The sequence below is a fragment of the Xyrauchen texanus genome, chromosome 15 (assembly GCF_025860055.1).
Source record: "Xyrauchen texanus isolate HMW12.3.18 chromosome 15, RBS_HiC_50CHRs, whole genome shotgun sequence".
Classification (NCBI taxonomy): domain Eukaryota; kingdom Metazoa; phylum Chordata; class Actinopteri; order Cypriniformes; family Catostomidae; genus Xyrauchen; species Xyrauchen texanus.
Genome location: NC_068290.1, coordinates 2276165 through 2296164, shown reverse-complemented (window position 1 = coordinate 2296164; position 20000 = coordinate 2276165). Strand labels below are relative to the sequence as shown.

The 20000-nt window shown below is 41.2% G+C and overlaps 1 protein-coding gene across 1 annotated transcript in view; it reads left to right on the top strand.

Moving 5' to 3' along the window:
- The window catches only part of myom3 (myomesin 3), a 109897-nt gene that overhangs the window by 31763 nt on the left and 58134 nt on the right, over positions 1-20000 (top strand). The window contains 6 exon segments of the mRNA XM_052143694.1: positions 337-490; positions 1688-1845; positions 1935-2024; positions 6497-6585; positions 6991-7035; positions 18619-18759. Coding sequence (XP_051999654.1) covers positions 337-490; positions 1688-1845; positions 1935-2024; positions 6497-6585; positions 6991-7035; positions 18619-18759 — 677 coding nt within the window.

The window sequence follows — 20000 nt, the reverse complement described above, 5'->3', positions numbered from 1 at the left end:
CGTGGAGAGTAGCATGAGCCTCCACATGCTGTGAGTCTCCGCGGTGTCATGCACAACGAGTCACGTGATCAGATGCGCGGATTGACGGTCTCAGACGCGGAGGCAACTGAGACTCGTCCTCCGCCACCCGGATTGAGTCACTACGCCACCACGAGCACCTACTAAGTAGTGGGAATTGAGCATTTTAAATTGTGAGAAAAGGGAATAAAAAAAAATTTAAATCCTATTTATGCATTTCATTCTGATTGAACTTTCGCTTGGATTATAAATGGATCATTAGGTGACGCATAAACTAGCAATTTTTCAAACTGGCCAAATTCTGACCTTTCACCCCAGGGAAGCCCTAAGGGAGACCATGGCCAGCGATGAACTCCGGGAGCGAGATCAATGGACTATGTTTGGCAACGAGGCAGAGAAACTAGAAATCGGCGTGATCAGAAACCAGCATGTCATCCGTGAGCGTGCGGATCGCTTCACACTGCGCAGGGAGGTGAGTGATCACTCCAAACACACTAAAGACAATTATAGAAGTTAAAATGTTACAAATATTAAATACAAAACATAAAAAGTGATACGGCTTTCTAGGAGCAATGTTGAAGAAACCGTTCACACAGAGATGAAAATTCTGTAATCCTTTCACCACCCTCACCACCCTGTTCCATACCTATATAACTATCTTTCATCCATTGAACCAAAAAGGTGAAATTATAAAGAATAAAATGTTTCATATATTGAAAGTGAATTGAGGACTGGGGCTGTCAAGCTCTAATAGCGCCATTAAATAGTTAATTCAGCTTATGCGCTCTATTCCATGTCTTCTGAAGTCATACGTTAGCTATGTGAGAGGAACAGACCTAAATTTAAGGCATTATTAGTAAAAATTCTCGTGAAATTATATTCACAAAAATAGTTTGAATACAGCCATTTTTTCAGTACACTTAACGTTGTATACACAGATGAGCCAAAACATTATGACCACCTGCCTAATATGCTGTTGGTCCTCTGCATGCCGCTAAAACAGTGCCGACCAGACAAGGCATGGACTCTACAAGACCTCTGAAGGTGTCCTGTGGTATCTGGCACCAAGACATTAGCAGCAGATCCTTCAGGTCATGTAAGTTGTGACGTGGAGCCGCTGTGGATCACACTTGTTGGTCCAGCACATCCCACAGATGCTCAGTCGGATTGAGATCTGGAGAATTTGGAGGCCAGAGCAACATCTTGAAGTCTTCATCATGTCCCTCAAACCTTTCCCGAACAATGTGTGCAGTGTGGCCGGGCGCATTATCCTGCTGAAAGAGGCCACTGCCATCAGGGAACACCATTGACATGAAGGGGTGTACCTGGTCTGCAACTATGTTTAGGCAGGTGGCACATGTCAAATTGATGTCCACATGGTTTCCCAGCATGTGGGTATCACACGCCCTCCACTGGCTTTTCATCTTCCCAGAGTGCATCCTGGTGACATCACTTTCCCAGATAAATGGCGCACATGTGCACATGTGATGTAAATGCAAATAGGACTCATCAGACCAGGTGACCTTCGACCACTGCTCCAAGGTTCAGTTTGACATTCGTGTGGCCATTGTAGGAGCGACCAAGATATTCTATTAAATTGTAAAGATGTCAGAATATGTAAACTGTTCCTTTTAACTTCTGAGAACTGTTTGGTATTCTTCACCCACAGGCCGAGAGAAAGGCTTCAGTGCACATGAAGTTTATTGAGGATCTGAGCATGAAGGCGCCTGACTTTCTCATCCCGCTGCGGCCGCACATGGTGTGGACAGGCATGGACGTCAAACTCTCCTGTAGTGTTCAGGGATGCCCGTTTCCCAGTATCACATGGTGAGTCTCCTCGAGCCTTTCTGTCTAAAACAAAACAGCCAAAATCTCCAAAAAAGACGTACCGGAGTCTGAATTGTTCTTATTGTCAGGTATAAAGATGACGTTCCCCTGCGAGGAGCACTGCCCTGGAACTACAAGCTGCTTCAGAAGTTCGGCCTCAACACTTTAGAGATCAGGAGGTGAGCTGCTTTGTAGGAGGACTTTTGACTATCAGCATGAAGTCTGGTCCACATTACAGCTTATTCTGTACAAGAACCGCCCACTTAGACAGGAAGAGATTGTTTAAGTGACATGTAAAGCAGCCAACCACAGCTCACATTGTTTTTTATGTGCTGTTTAGGGGTGGGTTCATCTGAAATAGTTGAAATCACAACAATAGACCAGCGTGGACAAAATTAAATCACTTGACATTGCGTTTACTAACGCATATGGGGAGTGCCTTCATACACGACCTATTTGAAACCTCTCTACAATAACGGCAATATTCTAATATTCGTGTTTGAGCCCCACCTGTTTTGGCGTGAAACTGACCGCTCCTTTTGGCATGAACTGACCGCTATAAAAGAGGAATTTCTTCCTTCAAGACAGCGATTACCTCTTGTGGCGCAGTGAGTACGTTTGCTGAGCGCTACATCATGACTCGGCAGCAGTTACATGCCATAAGGCACTTTATGCCCAAACAGAGCATAGCACTGACGGCTCGCCCCTGCTCTGTCTCAAGCCATCGCCCGTCTAAAAGACCCACGCCTGCTCCGGCCCCCGCCGAGCCACCAGTGAGGCCACGCAAACCTTCGCCCAGACGGAAGCAGCCGCATCAGTGCCCACCTCGCGCTGATGGGTGCAATGCTTTGAAGCTGATTAGCGTCGTTCCCTCCGGTGCTCCGAAGAAGGCTCGATTGGAGACACAGAACACTGTTCCCCACCTCCCCACTGCTGTTCGTCAGGAGAGGAATATTGTTGTTCACAATGTTTTAAAAGATGTTGTTTCTGTGTCATATGCAATAAAAAATGCAATAAAGAATACAGCACTCGTTGCAAATGCATGAGATTCTCATACATTCTCGCGCATGGCTATATGATCCAATTTGCTCGCCGGCCACCCCCCGTTTCAACGGCGTTCTGTCTTCCACGGTTTCGGCCAAAGACGCGCCAGTATTACGAGCCGAAATACACAATCTAATCGTGAAAAACACGATAAAGATTGTGCCAAATTGTCAAGCACAAAAAGGGTTTTACAGCCATTATTTTCTTGTCCCAAAGAGAGACGGCGGACTTCGCCCAATCCTGGGTCTGAGACATTTAAATCGCGCACTAATAAAGTGCACCCATTCAAAATGATTACTACACGATTGGTTTGCGTCAATAGATCTGAAGGATGCGTACTTCCATATCCAAATTGTACAACACCACGGGATGTTTTTGAGATTCGCGTTCGAGGGAACAGCGTATCTATTCAAAGTCCTGCCCTTCGGACTGTCTCTGGCTCCTCGCACATTTACGAAGTGCATCGATGCGGTGCTCGCCCCTCTGAGACTGAGCGGCGTACTCATATTGAGCTACCTCGACGATTGGCTGTTACTAGCACAATCAGAGGCTCTGTTGTACCAACACAGAGACTTACTGCTTCAGCATCTAAACAGCTAGGCCCTCAATGTAAACTGGGCGAAGAGCACGCTCTCTCCCAGCCAAAATATTGCCTTTTTGGGAGTCCGCCTCGACTCCACTTCAGTGCTGGCTGAAGCGCCCTGTGCCACAACATGCTTGGCGCCAAGGGCGCATGCATATCACTATATCCCGCCGCTGTATAGCTGCATTGGTACCATGGACAGCTCCTGCATATTACCAGCAAGGTGTGGCACTGGGGCAAATTAGCAGGTGGAAAGTGGTGACTACGGATGCTTCCAACACAGGTTTGGGGGGCGGTGTGCGATGGGCGCCCGACTTTCAGCACCTGGACAGGTCCGAGGAGGGAATGGCATATCAACCACCTAGAACTATTGGCTGTAATTCTAGCCTTGAAGACTTTTCAGTCAGAAATAGCTAACTGTCATGTCCTGGTTCGCTCAGACTACATGACAGTTGTGGCATATATAAACCGCCAAGGTGGAATTCATTAACTGCCACTGTTGAGACTGACTCGGCACCTCCTCCTATGGAGCGAGCGTCATCTCCTCTCCCTGCGAGCGACATATGTCCCAGGATGCCTGAATTACAGCACGGACCTACTGTCACGCCAAGGGGTGATACCGGGTGATTGGAGACATCATCCTCAGACGGTGTTGAGGATTTGGGAAATATTCGGCAAAGCAGAAATCGACCTATTTGCCTCAGTGGAGAATGCCCACTGACCCCTTTGGTATTCGAAGTCCCAAGCCCCGTTGGGAACGGATGCAATGGCACACAAATGGCTTTTCTTCCTTCATCCATTTAATTCAGATGAGGAACAATCATTGCATTTGTTATGCCCTGTGCGGGCGCTACATACATACGTTGAGCGTACTTGCAGTTCAGTCTGTCTGATCAGCTCTTTATGTTCTATGGAGGATGCACAAAAGGAATGTGCGTCTCCAAGCAAAGACTTACTCAATGGATTTTCGATGCAATTACACTGGCTTATGAATCGCAGGGTCAGACTTGCCCAATTGGTCTTAAAGCACACTCAACTAGAGGCATGGCCTCCTCATGGGCATGGACGAATGGTGTGTCCTTACAAGACATATGTTGTGCGGCAGGATGGTCCTCGCAAAACACGTTCGCAAGGTTTTACAACCTAGACGTGTAACGTCTCTTTTTCACAAGTCCTCTCTGTTTAGAGCACTTGCTATTCATTGGCCATACATATATATATATATACATAGAGAGATAGAGAGAGAGAGAGAGAGATATCTATATACTTATGCCCCCTTTTTAAGTACGGGCTCCGCATCATTTACACAACCGCCTGCATTCAGGCTGTTATAATTCCATAAGTCACAAGCACTTCATTGTAAATAAACTCCCTTCCCGGCCGGGTTCATAAGGAGTAATTCATACTATATGGCTATAGCTCATATATTCATTATGAGTGCTCTCATCCTGGCGATCATGAGGATCACTCACTGCGGCATACTCATGTCGGTCGTCGTCCCATAAGACCGCGCCGCCATGTGTCCTCTTTAGGAATTTATGTCATGTAGTGCGGCGTGATGGGATTCTGTTCCCCATATGCGTTAGTAAACGCAATGTCAAGTGGACTGAAGTCGTAAGGGAACGTCTAGGTTACGTACGTAACCTCGGTTCCCTGAGATGAAGGGAATGAGACATTGCGAACGCTAGCCGCACCACAAGACTCAGAGTCCTTGAGGCACGAGCAATGCGCTCCTTCAGTCAGAAATTCTGAGGAAATGGTGTGTGTGTGTGCACCTGTTTTATAGCGGTCAGTTTGTGCCGAAACGAGCAATCAGTTTGCGCCGAAACAAGCGGTGAGTTTGCGCCAAAACGAGTGGTCAGTTTGCGCCAAACGAGCAGTCAGTTTGCGCCAAACGAGCGGTCAGTTTGTGCTGAAACGAGCAGTCAGTTTGCGCCGTAAATGAGCGGTCACTTTGCGCCAAACGAGCGGTCAATTTGTGCTGAAACGAGCAGTCAGTTTGCGGCGAAACAAGCGGTCAGTTTGCAGGCAAAACGAGCGGTCAGTTTGCGCCGAAACGAGTGGTCAATTTGTGACGAAACGAGCGGTCAGCTTGCGCCGAAACGAACGGTCAATTTGAGACTAAACGAGCGGTCAGCTTGCGGCGAAACGAGCGGTCGGTTTGCGCCGAAACGAGCGGTCAATTTGTGATGAAACGAGCGGTCAGCTTGCGCCGAAACAAGCGGTCAGTTTGCGCCAAAACCAGCTGTCAGTTTGCGCCGAAACGAGCGTATGAATTACTCCTTATGAACCCGGCCGGGAAGGGAGTTTATTTATAATGAAGTGCTTGTGTCAGTTTGTGCCGAAATGAGCGGTCAGTTTGAGCTGAAATGAGCGGTCAGTTTGCGTCGATACGGGCGTATGAATTACTCCTTATGAACCCGGCCGTGAAGGGAGTTTATTTATAATGAAGTGCTTGTGTCAGTTTGTGCCGAAACTAGCGGTCAGTTTGCGCTGAAACGAGCGGTCAGTTTGCGCTGAAACTAGCGGTCAGTTTGTGCCGAAACTAGCGGTCAGTTTGCGACGAAACTAGCGGTCAGTTTGCGACGAAACAGGTGGGGCTCTAACACCATAGCCAATATTAGTTTCAAATCGGTCGTGTATGAAGACACTCCCCATTTGCGTTAGTAAACGCAAGGTCACATTCCCTTCGTCTCAGGGAACCGAGGTTACATACGTAACCGAGATGTTTTTGGCTGACACCATGGTTTTAACACTGTAAAATTGCAGACTGTAAAAACCGTTCTTGTCGGCGGATTACAAATACCATGTACTGTATGTTAAACTGCTACAGTTCCCATAGTAACCCTTATAACCACAAAATTATGATTTTTATTACCATAGTTTCTTTATTCATAGTATTCTTTATCAGTTCATTTCCACGTAGATTTGTTTTGGAGATTTCACCCCAGTTGACAACCTGTCTAGGGTATTTTACGCTCATTTTAGTTGATGGAATTTAAAGCATTATCCACTGTTTTCCAGGTGTTCTCTCGGAGATGCCGGAGAATACAGGGTTGTAGCGAAAAGTTCCCTGGGCGAGACCACCTCCAGTGCCAAGCTGATAGTGAACTGTGAGTATTTGGTCTGATGATGATTTGAATTCCATTTGTATAAGGCTACAATTGAATTCTTAGAAATCAATGGATGCAATTGTCTAATCTCTGATTTCATCAGTTATTAATCCTTATAAGTCTTTATTAGTAGAGTTATTAGTCTTATCCAACAGTCCCTGGACTGTAACTGGCTGTTGTTGGCTTCCACATCAGTGAAAGTTTGTTGCGACACCAAAGCTACCGTATGTTTACACTAATAGATTTTGGGTTTAAAATGCATTGACTTTGCTACGTTTACGGATCTTTTACGACATTTTACTTCACGAAAAACTGAAAGTCGACGTTTTCAACCGAAAATGTATTATTGTGGACGTGGCCCGAATCTTGCCTTAAGTTTCTTCCTTGTTTCTTCCATTTGTGCAGCACATAAAGGAGCTGAGGCCCGAGTGCAGTGCTCACGGACTCCAAGTAAGTGTTAAAATAATAATAATAATTCCTTACATTTATATAGCGCTTTTCTAGGCACTCAAAGCACTTTACATAGTATAGGGGCAATCTCCTCAACCACCTCCACCTGGATGATGCGACGGCAGCCATAGTGCGCCAGAACGCCCACCACACACCAGCTATTGGTGGAGAGGAGATGGTAGAGTGATGTAGCCAATTCAGGGATGGAGATTATTAGGAGCCCATGATAGGGGCCAATGGGGGGAATTTGGCTAGGACACCAGGGTTACACCCCTACTCTTTAAGAGAAGTGCCCTAGGGATTTTTAATGACCACAGAGTGTCAGGACCTCGGTTTAACATCTCATCCAAAAGACAGTGCTTTTTTTTTACAGTATAGTGTCCCTGTCACTATATAGGGGCATTAGGACCCACACAGACCATAGGGTGAGCACCCCCTGCTGGTCTCCCTAATACCACTTCCAGCAGCAACCTTGGTTTTCCCCAGGAGGTCTCCCATCCAGGTACTGGATGGGAGCTAACCCTAAAGCTAACCCTGCTTAGCTTTAGTGGGCAACCAGGCAAGAGCTGCAGGGTGATATGGCTGTGGCACGTTAGTGTGGTTCTTTAATGCTAAACGGCTGTTTTGAAGTCTTGCTCTGTGATGTTAATGCTGTCAGTTTGGGCGCTTTGAAGGAGTCACACTGGATGTTTTGGGGTGGGGTGGGGTGGGGGATTTGACGTGAAAGAGAAATGATTCATGTACAAGAATTGGTCTCAAATATACAGTTTAAGCAATTTATCTGGATGCAATCACCAATAAAATGTCCCAGCTTTGACAAAGGGGGTTGTTTTTAATGAATAACTGTGTAAAGTCTGTTACGTATTAAGTCATAACTCTATTCAAAATAGAACAAAACCCATCCATAACAATTAACAGGGATCTGATCAACAAGATCCCTGGAGTTCCCCGCTCTCACTCCCAAGGCTTCCAAAACACCAAAAACACTTTAAAGTAAAATAAAAAGTGAATTTATTAAACATAAGTCAATAAGGAATAACAAAGCTTCAGGAGGGAAACAGCCAAAACAAATAATAAAACAAAACTAACTAATTTAAAGATACTAACCTAGAAATCAGATAAGAAACAAAAATACAAAAGCTTCCCTCCTAACTATAATAAACAAGAGAAAATGAATAAATCAAAAGGCATCCACCTCCCTACCGTAGCTCCAGTTAGATAAGGGTTAGGATGTTAAGTTTAAAATTTAACATAACAAATCACAACTTAACATAAGGTTGTGATTCACATCAAATGTCTTTAACATGCACTAAGAGATCACAATAACACAACTCTTCGGTCAAGGAAGCCATGAGAGCGGGGACTCCTGGATCCATGACTCAGGAGACTCAAATACAGCGCCAAACACTCTCGTCACCAATCAGGTCACTCGTTAGCAGCTCCACCTGTGAATCATTACAGTGAGAGAGAAAGAGAGAGAACACACCAAGGAAAACTAGACCAATACACTGTTTTCCCCAACAACACAAAGCAAATACACTCCCACGTAACACCTCCCCACCAAAAAGATGCTAACAGGAAGTTTGTATCTACTACACTGCACAACAGCAATTATCTTACTCTTCAGCACCATAGACTCGGGACAACGCATCCGCAACAGTATTCTGCGAACCCTTTTGATGTCGAATATCCAAATTAAACTCCTGAATTATCAATGCCCAACGCATTAAGTGTTGATTCGAATTGGACATACGAGCCAAAAAAACGAGTGGGTTGTGGTCGGTATACACCACAATTGGAAATGAACTTCCACCTAAATACACCTCGAAATGTTGCAACGCTAATAGCAATGCAAGGGCCTCTTTTTCGATGGTACTATACCTGCGTTGACATAACGTGAACTTTTTCGAGAAGTAACAAACTGGGTGATCAACATCCAACTCGCTCTCTTGGAGTAAAACTGCACCAGCCCCAGTAGCAGACGCATCCACTTCCAGCTTGAAAGAGCGCGTAAACTCTGGCGCTGCCAAAACAGGAGCATTACATAGCAAATCTTTAGCTTGCTCACATAGCAAATCAAAAAGCTTGCTCACAAGCAGGAGACCACACAAATACTCTAGCAGTGCTGAGGAGATCGGTTAATGGTGATACAACACTGGCAAAGTTACGACAGAACCCTCTGTAGTATCCTGCCATTCCCAAAAATCGACGTAGTTCTCTCTTATTCACTGGTACTGGAAACTTCACAACTGATGCAATCTTCGCATCAACCGGGCATACTTGACCCTGACCCACTCTTTTCCCCAAGTAAACCACTGTTGCCTTGGCGAACTCACATTTGGCTAGGTTTACCGTCAGAGATGCATCACAAAAACGTGAAAACACTTCACGTAAAGAACTCAAATGGTCTTCCCAACTAGAAGAATATATTATAATATCGTCTAGATAGGCATCACACTTCTGTACTCCACTTAGTACAATACGCATTAAGCGCTGAAATGTAGACGGTGCGTTTCGCATTCCAAATGCCATAACAGAGTACTGCATAAAATCGTCAGGGGTCACAAATGCTGAAATCTCTGAGGCCCGAGGAGTAAGAGGAACCTGCCAATATCCCTTAAGAAGATCTAATTTCGTAACAAACTTTGCGGGACCAACACGATCGATACAGTCTTCCATACGTGGAAGTGGGAAAGCGTCAGGTTTAGTTACTGCATTGACTTTTCGATAGTCAGTGCAGAACCGAACCGACGAATCAGCCTTGGGAACTAACAAACAAGGCGAACTCCACGCACTCAGACTGGGACTCGCAAAGTTATTCTGATGTAAATACTCGACCTCAGCTTTCATTAACTCACGCTTTTTCGGATTAAGCCGGAAAGGATGCTGTTTTATGGGCTGCGCATTTCCCACATCGATATCATGCTGAATTACTGTAGTCTGCGAAGGAATGTCACAAAAGAGTGAATAATGACTTTCAATTAACTCGACGATATCTTTCCTTTGATCCGAGCTAGATAATTTAAGTGAGACTCCAACTCACTTAAAATTACGGAATTGCCAAGCGACCACAAGGTACAGAAAAATCCTGTTCCACCTCATTTACTACAGACGATACGACGGCACTCGACTTGACAACAAGGGTAGATTCGTCTGTCACATAAGACTTTAACATGTTAACATGAACCATCCGCGACTTCCTCCGACGTTCAGGCGTGCAAATCAGATAATTCGTATCACTCAACTTTTTAATCACCTTATAGGGACCTGAAAATCTTGGTTGCAGAGCAGACCCTGGCACTGACATTAACAACAAAACAGATTCACCAGGCTGAAAAGTACGAGCGACACTTTTACGGTCGTAACGCTCCTTCATCTCAGTCTGTGTTTCATCCAAATTTTTCTTTGCCATCTCACAAGCCCTGCGAACACGTTCACGCGAATAGAACTAACATACTCGGATACAAGAACAAGCGGTGTTTTATCAATAACAAGTTGCTCGCGTAATAGCTTTAAAGGGCCCCGAACCGTATGTCCAAAAATGAGCTCCGCAGGACTAAACCCCAATGATTCTTGAGCGGTTTCCCTTATCGCAAATAAAAGCAAAGGGAGATCATCAGCCCAGTCCTTACCGGCTTCTACACAGTGCGCCCGCATCATTGATTTGAGCGTCTGGTGAAATCTCTCTAGAGCTCCCTGCGACTGCGGATGATACACACTCGACACTACGTGATTAACGGAAATTCCCTTTAACACTTGCTCAAACACTTTAGATTTAAAATTTGTTCCCTGATCAGTCTGGATCACACGAGGTAACCCAAGCGTTGAACAAAATTTAATCAGCTCTTTTACAATGGTTTTCAGCTTTGATATTACGCAATGGTATTGCCTCTGGAAAGCGAGTCGTCGCACACATCAGTGTCAAAATATACTGATAACCCGCTTCGATTTCGGTAGGGGGCCGACACAGTCTAGAATGAGTCGCTCAAATGGTTCTCCCATCATTGGAATCGGCTGCAAAGGAGCCGGACGAATTATTTGATTAGGTTTACCAGCGAGTTGACACACGTGACATGAGCGACAATGCTTTGACACAGCAGATCTTAAACCAGGCCAATAAAAATATTTCGCCACTCGCATAAATGTTTTAGTACTGCCTAAATGACCAGACAATGGGTGGTCATGAGCAAGTTTAAGCACAGCCTTTCGATAACCAGAGGGTAATACAATCTGATAGTCTGGACTTAACCCAGCCTCTTTAGCATTACAAGACAGCCACTCACGCATTAAGACGCCTCGGTCCCAGAAATACTGTACTCCATCAACATTACCTCCTTTCACTTTATCCTCCACGGCCTCAACACAGCTGCGTTAGAGAAGGGTCAGACTTCTGGGCTTTACCAAGTTGTTCTCTCCCCATCGTCAGGGAAGCTTCTTGATCAGGTTGCTCATCTGTGTTACCCACACTGGAATCCACAGATAACCTTAGCTCAGACAGAGAATCTGGAGAAACCATAAAAGTGTCAGATAGATCAATCACATCCTCATTTTTGCATACTTGTGCACGAGTGACAGCACAAGCTGAAAATGTTGAAGGGAATCGACTGGCAAGCTCCCCATCACAAAGCGGATTCTTCGCTACAATTGGGTGAGAAAAACTTTAGCACCGCCAGGTCATTTCCCAAGATTAAACTTACGCCCTCTACAGGCAGTCTTGAGCGTACCCCACTTTTACAGGACCTGAAACAAGATCACAGGTCAAAAACACAATATGAAGAGGAACTTTAACACAATTCAATTCAATTCGATTCCACGAACCAACACATCAGTCCCAGTGTACGTCACATCTGAAAATGGTAATGCACTTTCCAATATAAGCGATTGAGCTGACCCCAGTATCCCTCAAAATCGTGATTGAATTCACAGTACCATCCAGAGAAACTGACACACTACCTTTAAACACAAAGGGAGTAAATACAGAACTGTCTGAAAAATTCTCAGCACCAGACATTGACTCAAGAACAACATTAGCTACACTTTTAGGCTTGAAAGAAGAATTCTTAATCTTCCAGGCTTTACAATCAACAATACGATGATTTGGGTCCAAGCAATAAAAGCAAACTCTTTTATTCTCAACACTCTTGCTCTCTTCCTTACCCTGGGCTGTAGAACGCACCATAGGTTTCATTGAGCGAGTGTACATCAAGGGTTTCTGCACACATGGAAACATCGAAGTACCAGGATTCGGACTAGCAGCAGAAGAAAAAACAGTTTTATGTGTCAGGATATATTCATCCGCCAACACTGCAGCAGCTGAGAGGGACTTAACCTTTTGTTCATTTAAGTAAACCACTAAATTATCTGGAAAACAATTTTTAAAATCCTCCAACAGAATCAGATCTTGAAATTGCTCAAACGTAGTAGTTTTAGAAGCGGCACACCACTTCTCTAACAGAACTCTCTTATCATGTGCAAACTGCACAAACGTTTGTTTAGCCGATTTATTATAGTTACTGAAACTTCTGCCTGTACGCTTCAGGCACAAGCTCAGTAAACTTCGCAAAACAGCAGCTTTCACCAAATCATAATCAAGCGACTCCTCGATGGGCAAAGCAGAACATACTTCTTGAGCTTTACCTACTAAACTACATTGTAACATTAACCCCACATATCTTTAGGCCAGTTTAGTTTAGCAGCAATGCGCTCAAATGCGATAAAATATACATCGGCCTCTGACTCTCGAAAAGGAGGAACGAGCTTAATGTATCTACTTGGATCAAACAAGTTACCAGCAGCAGGCTGAACAGATGAAGGGACTGGAGTCACAACAGGTGAAACAGCATTAAACGCACGCTCCCTTTCCTTTTCCTCATGCACCAACTCTAGCTCACGTAAATGTACCAAACGATTTTCATGTTCCTGTCGTTTTATTTGTAACTCCACTTCTTTTACTTTCAACAAGAGCAAAGGATCTGATTGAGATGTCAAATCAGTTTTAGCAGTATCTAAAATATCACTCTTCCCAATTTCGCTCTCCATATCAACAGAAAAAAAACCTTGTTCAACCAGTTTAGCATAAACTTCAGCTTTAACTACCTGTTTAGGTGCAGAGCTCAATACAGAAACCTCTAAAATTTCAGCTATCTGTAATAGATCTTTCTTTCGAAATGCATCAAACTGCTGTATAGTAGGTTTTGATATAAAAGATCTGACATCTAACTCCATTACTAATGATCGTTACTGCTTTACACTTTATATCAGCAAGACAAAAATAGGAGTACATTTTACCACGTGTTCATTACTCATACAATTGACAAGCGGCCACTTCCACTTGTTAAATCAAAACATGAAACAGGCGGACGAGCCCCCATTTGTTACGTATTAAGTCATAACTCTATTCAAAATAGAACAAAACCATCCATAACAATTAACAGGGATCTGATCAACAAGATCCCTGGAGTTCCCCGCTCTCACTCCCAAGGCTTCCAAAACACCAAAAACACTTTAAAGTAAAATAAAAAGTGAATTTATTAAACATAAGTCAATAAGGAATAACAAAGCTTCAGGAGGGGAAACAGCCAAAACAAATAATAAAACAAAACTAACTAATTTAAAGATACTAACCTAGAAATCAGATAAGAAACAAAAATACAAAAGCTTCCCTCCCTAACTATAATAAACAAGAGAAAATGAATAAATCAAAAAGGCATCCACCTCCCTACCGTAGCTCCAGTTAGATAAGGGTTAGGATGTTAAGTTTAAAATTTAACATAACAAATCACAACTTAACATAAGGTTGTGATTCACATCAAATGTCTTTAACATGCACTAAGAGATCACAATAACACAACTCTTCGTCAAGGAAGCCATGAGAGCGGGGACTCCTGGATCCATGACTCAGGAGACTCAAATACAGCGCCAAACACTCTCGTCACCAATCAGGTCACTCGTTAGCAGCTCCACCTGTGAATCATTACAGTGAGAGAGAAAAGAGAGAGAACACACCAAGGAAAACTAGACCAATACACTGTTTTCCCCAACAACACAAAGCAAATACACTCCCACGTAACAAGTCCAACAAAACCTGGGTTTGAGGAGAGTAAATAATGACAGACTTTGTGAGAGAATTATACTTTTAGAGAGAGCCGAAGACAGGGAGAGCCTCGATTTGTGTTTACATCATGTGTATTATACATGTATGTATTCCATCAGCTGAGAGATTCATTCAAGCTTGCTGGCAGATTTTAGATCTTGATATCAAACCCACCTTTTCTCTCTCAAGCACATTTCTCCAAAGAGGTCATTAACAGGATCATAAATGTGTGAGCAGTCAGTTTAATGATCAGTAAACATGTACAGTACATCATCTCTAATTCAAGCTTCTTCCATAATTGAGGTCTAAATACTGTCATTTATACTTATTAGGTGTTTGATTAGCCACGCATCATTATTACTATTACTAGTGCTCATACTTTGATTTAAACAAACCTTAAACCTTAAGTATTAAACTTTGGTTTTAGGGTTGGAGAATGGTTTGATAATTTTAGAATTAAATTATTAATTTTTTATTACTTTCACACAGTATTGATTTTGAATCGGCAGTGTGAATAATCCAATTCTTGAGTGAATGACTCTTATGAGCTGGTTCTTTGAATCAACAGCAACCAGCAGTCTGATTCCCGAAAGAATGACTCTTATGAGCCGTTTTTCTTAATCAACAACGCAAAAAACATATAGTGACCAAAAGTCTGATTCCCGAACTAATGACTCTTATGAGCCAGTTCTTTGAATCTGTATCCCAACCAGTGTGGTTCGATTCCCGAACAAATTACTCTTATGAATTGGTTCTTTGAATCAACAGCGCAAAACACATATAGCGACCAGCAGTCTGATTCCCAAACGAATGAATCTTATGAACTGGTTCTTTGACTCAACAATGCAAAACACATATAGCGACCAGCAGTCTGATTCCCGAACTAATGACTCTTATGAGCCGGTACTTTTGAATTTACATCCCGACCAGTGCAGCTAGATTCCCAAACAAATGACTCTTATGAGCTGGTTCTTTTGAATCTAGATCCCGACCAATGTGGTTCGATTCACAAACTAATGACTCTTATGAGTTTGTTGTTTTGAATCTACACTGCAAAACTTACATCCCAACCATTGTGGTTCGATTCCCGAACAAATGACTCTCATGAGCTGGTTCATTAGAGTCTACATCGCAACCAGTGTAGTTCGACTTCCCAAACGAATGACTCTTATGAACTGGATCTTTGAATCAACAGCGCAAAACACATATAGCGACCAGCAGTCTGATTCCCGAACTAATGACTCTTATGAGCCGGTACTTTTGAATCTACATCCCGACCAGGGTAGTTCGATTCCCAAACGAATGACTCTTATGAACTGGTTCTTTGAATCAACAGCACAAAACACATATAGCGACCAGCAGTCTGATTCCCAAACGAATGACTCTTATGAACTGGTTCTTTGAATCAACAGCACAAAACACATATAGTGACATATAGACAATTTTGGATATGACAATATGACTTTTGTTTTACTTAGTGGTATTTTACAACAACAACAACAAAAATGAATACATGAATAATCAAATTTTCTCATTTAAAAAAAAAATAAAAACATTACAAGAGTCTTTTCTGTGTAAATATTAAAATATTTTGTCATTTGGAAACAGGCTGCATTAGCAACCACATAGCAATGCTTTGGCAACCACTTACAACACCCAAACATTATGGCAAGCACCACTTACACTTTCTTCAGAAAATAGATATCTGGTTTTTAAATGTTTCTTTCTGTTATTCGTGCTCTATTTTTCACCATATTATTTAACGAGCATTCTATTGTCAAAGTTAATCATGAAATATAATTGCACCTGATAACAGGCACATGTGAGGGGTATAAGTAGCATTAGAATAGCACAGAAAGCAACAATTTATTACATTAGGTTAATCACATTAGGGCTAATGTGTCACTTCAATACTAGCAAGTGTTTAAAAAATGTCTAATGAATTCTGATTGACAGCTGATGTTTGCACATAATGTTTCTCTTTTATAATACATTAGTTTTCACTCTTAAAAATAAAGGCTCCAAGGAACCAAAAAGAGTTCTTCAGCCTGATGCCTTAGGAGAACCATTTTCAGTTCAACAAAGAACCATTTTATCAAAGGTTCTCTAAAAACCCCTTAAACTACTAGTGCTTTAAAGAACCATAGGAGGGTTCTTGAGAATGATGCCATAGAAGAACCCATTTTAGTTCCACAAAGAACCATTTTATCAATGGTTCTCTTAAAACCCCTTAAACTACTAGTGCTTTAAAGAACAATAGGAGGGTTCTTGAGAATGATGCCATAGAAGAACCCATTTTAGTTCCACAAAGAACCATTTTATCAAAGGTTCTCTAAAAACCCCTTAAACTACTAGTGCTTTAAAGAACCATAGGAGGGTTCTTGAGAATGATGCCATAGAAGAACCCATTTTAGTTCCACAAAGAACCATTTAATCAAAGGTTCTCTTAAAACCCCTTAAACTACTAGTGCTTTAAAGAACAATAGGAGGGTTCTTGAGAATGATGCCATAGAAGAACCCATTTTAGTTCCACAAAGAACCATTTTATCAAAGGTTCTCTTAAAACCCCTGAAACTACTAGTGCTTTAAAGAACAATAGGAGGGTTCTTGAGAATGATGCCATAGAAGAACCCATTTTAGTTCCACAAAGAACCATTTTATCAAAGGTTCTCTTAAAACCCCTTAAACTACTAGTGCTTTAAAGAACAATAGGAGGGTTCTTGAGAATGATGCCATAGAAGAACCCATTTTAGTTCCACAAAGAACCATTTTATCAAAGGTTCTCTAAAAACCCCTTAAACTACTAGTGCTTTAAAGAACAATAGGAGGGTTCTTGAGAATGATGCCATAGAAGAACCCATTTTAGTTCCACAAAGAACCATTTTATCAATGGTTCTCTTAAAACCCCTTAAACTACTAGTGCTTTAAAGAACAATAGGAGGGTTCTTGAGAATGATGCCATAGAAGAACCCATTTTAGTTCCACAAAGAACCATTTTATCAAAGGTTCTCTAAAACCCCTTAAACTACTAGTGCTTTAAAGAACCATAGGAGGGTTCTTGAGAATGATGCCATAGAAGAACCCATTTTAGTTCCACAAAGAACCATTTTATCAATGGTTCTCTTAAAACCCCTTAAACTACTAGTGCTTTAAAGAACAATAGGAGGGTTCTTGAGAATGATGCCATAGAAGAACCCATTTTAGTTCCACAAAGAACCATTTTATCAAAGGTTCTCTTAAAACCCCTTAAACTACTAGTGCTTTAAAGAACAATAGGAGGGTTCTTGAGAATGATGCCATAGAAGAACCCATTTTAGTTCCACAAAGAACCATTTTATCAAAGGTTCTCTTAAAACCCCTTAAACTACTAGTGCTTTAAAGAACAATAGGAGGGTTCTTGAGAATGATGCCATAGAAGAACCCATTTTAGTTCCACAAAGAACCATTTTATCAAAGGTTCTCTAAAAACCCCTTAAACTACTAGTGCTTTAAAGAACCATAGGAGGGTTCTTGAGAATGATGCCATAGAAGAACCCATTTTAGTTCCACAAAGAACCATTTTATCAATGGTTCTCTTAAAACCCCTTAAACTACTAGTGCTTTAAAGAACAATAGGAGGGTTCTTGAGAATGATGCCATAGAAGAACCCATTTTAGTTCCACAAAGAACCATTTTATCAAAGGTTCTCTAAAAACCCCTTAAACTACTAGTGCTTTAAAGAACCATAGGAGGGTTCTTGAGAATGATGCCATAGAAGAACCCATTTTAGTTCCACAAAGAACCATTTTATCAAAGGTTCTCTTAAAACCCCTTAAACTACTAATGCTTTAAAGAACAATAGGAGGGTTCTTGAGAATGATGCCATAGAAGAACCCATTTTAGTTCCACAAAGAACCATTTTATCAAAGGTTCTCTTAAAACCCCTTAAACTACTAGTGCTTTAAAGAACAATAGGAGGGTTCTTGAGAATGATGCCATAGAAGAACCCATTTTAGTTCCACAAAGAACCATTTTATCAAAGGTTCTCTTAAAACCCCTTAAACTACTAGTGCTTTAAAGAACAATAGGAGGGTTCTTGAGAATGATGCCATAGAAGAACCCATTTTAGTTCCACAAAGAACCATTTTATCAAAGGTTCTCTAAAAACCCCTTAAACTACTAGTGCTTTAAAGAACCATAGGAGGGTTCTTGAGAATGATGCCATAGAAGAACCCATTTTAGTTCCACAAAGAACCATTTTATCAAAGGTTCTCTAAAAACCCCTTAAACTACTAGTGCTTTAAAGAACCATAGTAGGATTCTTGAAAGTGATGTCATAGGAGAACCCTTTTTAGTTCCACAAAGAAACATATATATTTGAACTCTGCAGAACCAGTAACTACCAAGGACTTTAAAGAACTGTTTCTTCAGAAAAGAAAATGGTGTGTTCAGTTATAAAAAACAACAAAAAACATGCTAACGTTTCCTCTTTTTTTTCTGGTCCTTTAAAGTCCCAGTTCCAAAACCGGAAGCTCAGCTGGCCTCCATTTTTAATCCAACATTTGTGAAGGAGGGAGACAACTTGATTCTGCAGTGCAGTTTCACATCAGCTTTACTACCGTTCCAACAGGATGTGATGTGGTACAGAGACGGTGAGTATCACAGAATGAGGGACGCACACTTCATTAAATGTGATTCAAAACCACATAGTTTTGTGACAACTTGTAATAGTTTGTAACATACCATACTGTACTTGTCTCATAAATAAAGGTATGACCTTTAAACCAACCACTCAACAAACAGTGTGTTTCAAATCGATACAAAACAGGTATCAAATGTTAGCTAACCTCCAATCCAACACTTTATTTAGGTTTAGGGTTAGACTTTGTTTAGGTTTGGGTTAAGGGTGAAAACTTTTCTTCTGAAAAAAGTTTCTAAAAGAGCGAATAAGCAAAAAAAATCCCATAAAAGTAGTAATAAACTAATAACAGTAGTAATAAGATAGTAATAGCATGTTTATTGATAGACAAATGCATGGCAAAACTACTAAATAGTTTCTAAAGGTTTTACAAATCAACAATATTAGACAACAGCACCAAAACAATTCCATAAAAGTAGTAATAAACTAATAACAGTAGTAATAAGAAAGTAATAGCATGTTTATTGATAGACAAATGCATGGCAAAACAACTAAATAGTTTCTAAATGTTTTACGAATCAACAATATTTTGACAACAGCACCAAAAAAATCCATAAAAGTAGTAATAAACTAATAACAGTAGTAATAAGATAGTAATAGCATGTTTATTGATAGAAAATGCATGGCAACATTCCTAAATAGTTTCTAAATGTTTTACGAATCAACAATATTAGACAACGGCACCAAAAACAAATTCCATAAAAGTAGTAATAAACTAATAACAGTAGTAATAAGATAGTAATAACACGTTTATTGATAGAAAAATGCATGGCAACACTCCTAAATAGTTTCTAAATGTTTTACGAATCAACAATATTAGACAACAGCACCAAAACTAATAACAGTAGTAATAAGATAGTAATAGCATGTTTATTAATAGAAAAATGCATGGCAACACTCCTAAATAGTTTTACGAATCAACAATATTAGACAACAGCACAAAATTTTTTCCATAAAAGTAGTAATAAACTAATAACAGTAGTAATAAGATAGTAATAACATGTTTATTAATAGAAAAATGCATGGCAACACTCCTAAATAGTTTTACGAATCAACAATATTAGACAACAGCACCAAAAACAAATTCCATTTAAGTAGTAATAAACTAATAACAGTAGTAATAAGATAGTAATAGCATGTTTATTAATAGAAAAATGCATGGCAACATTCTTCTTTAAATGTGCATTTACTGTC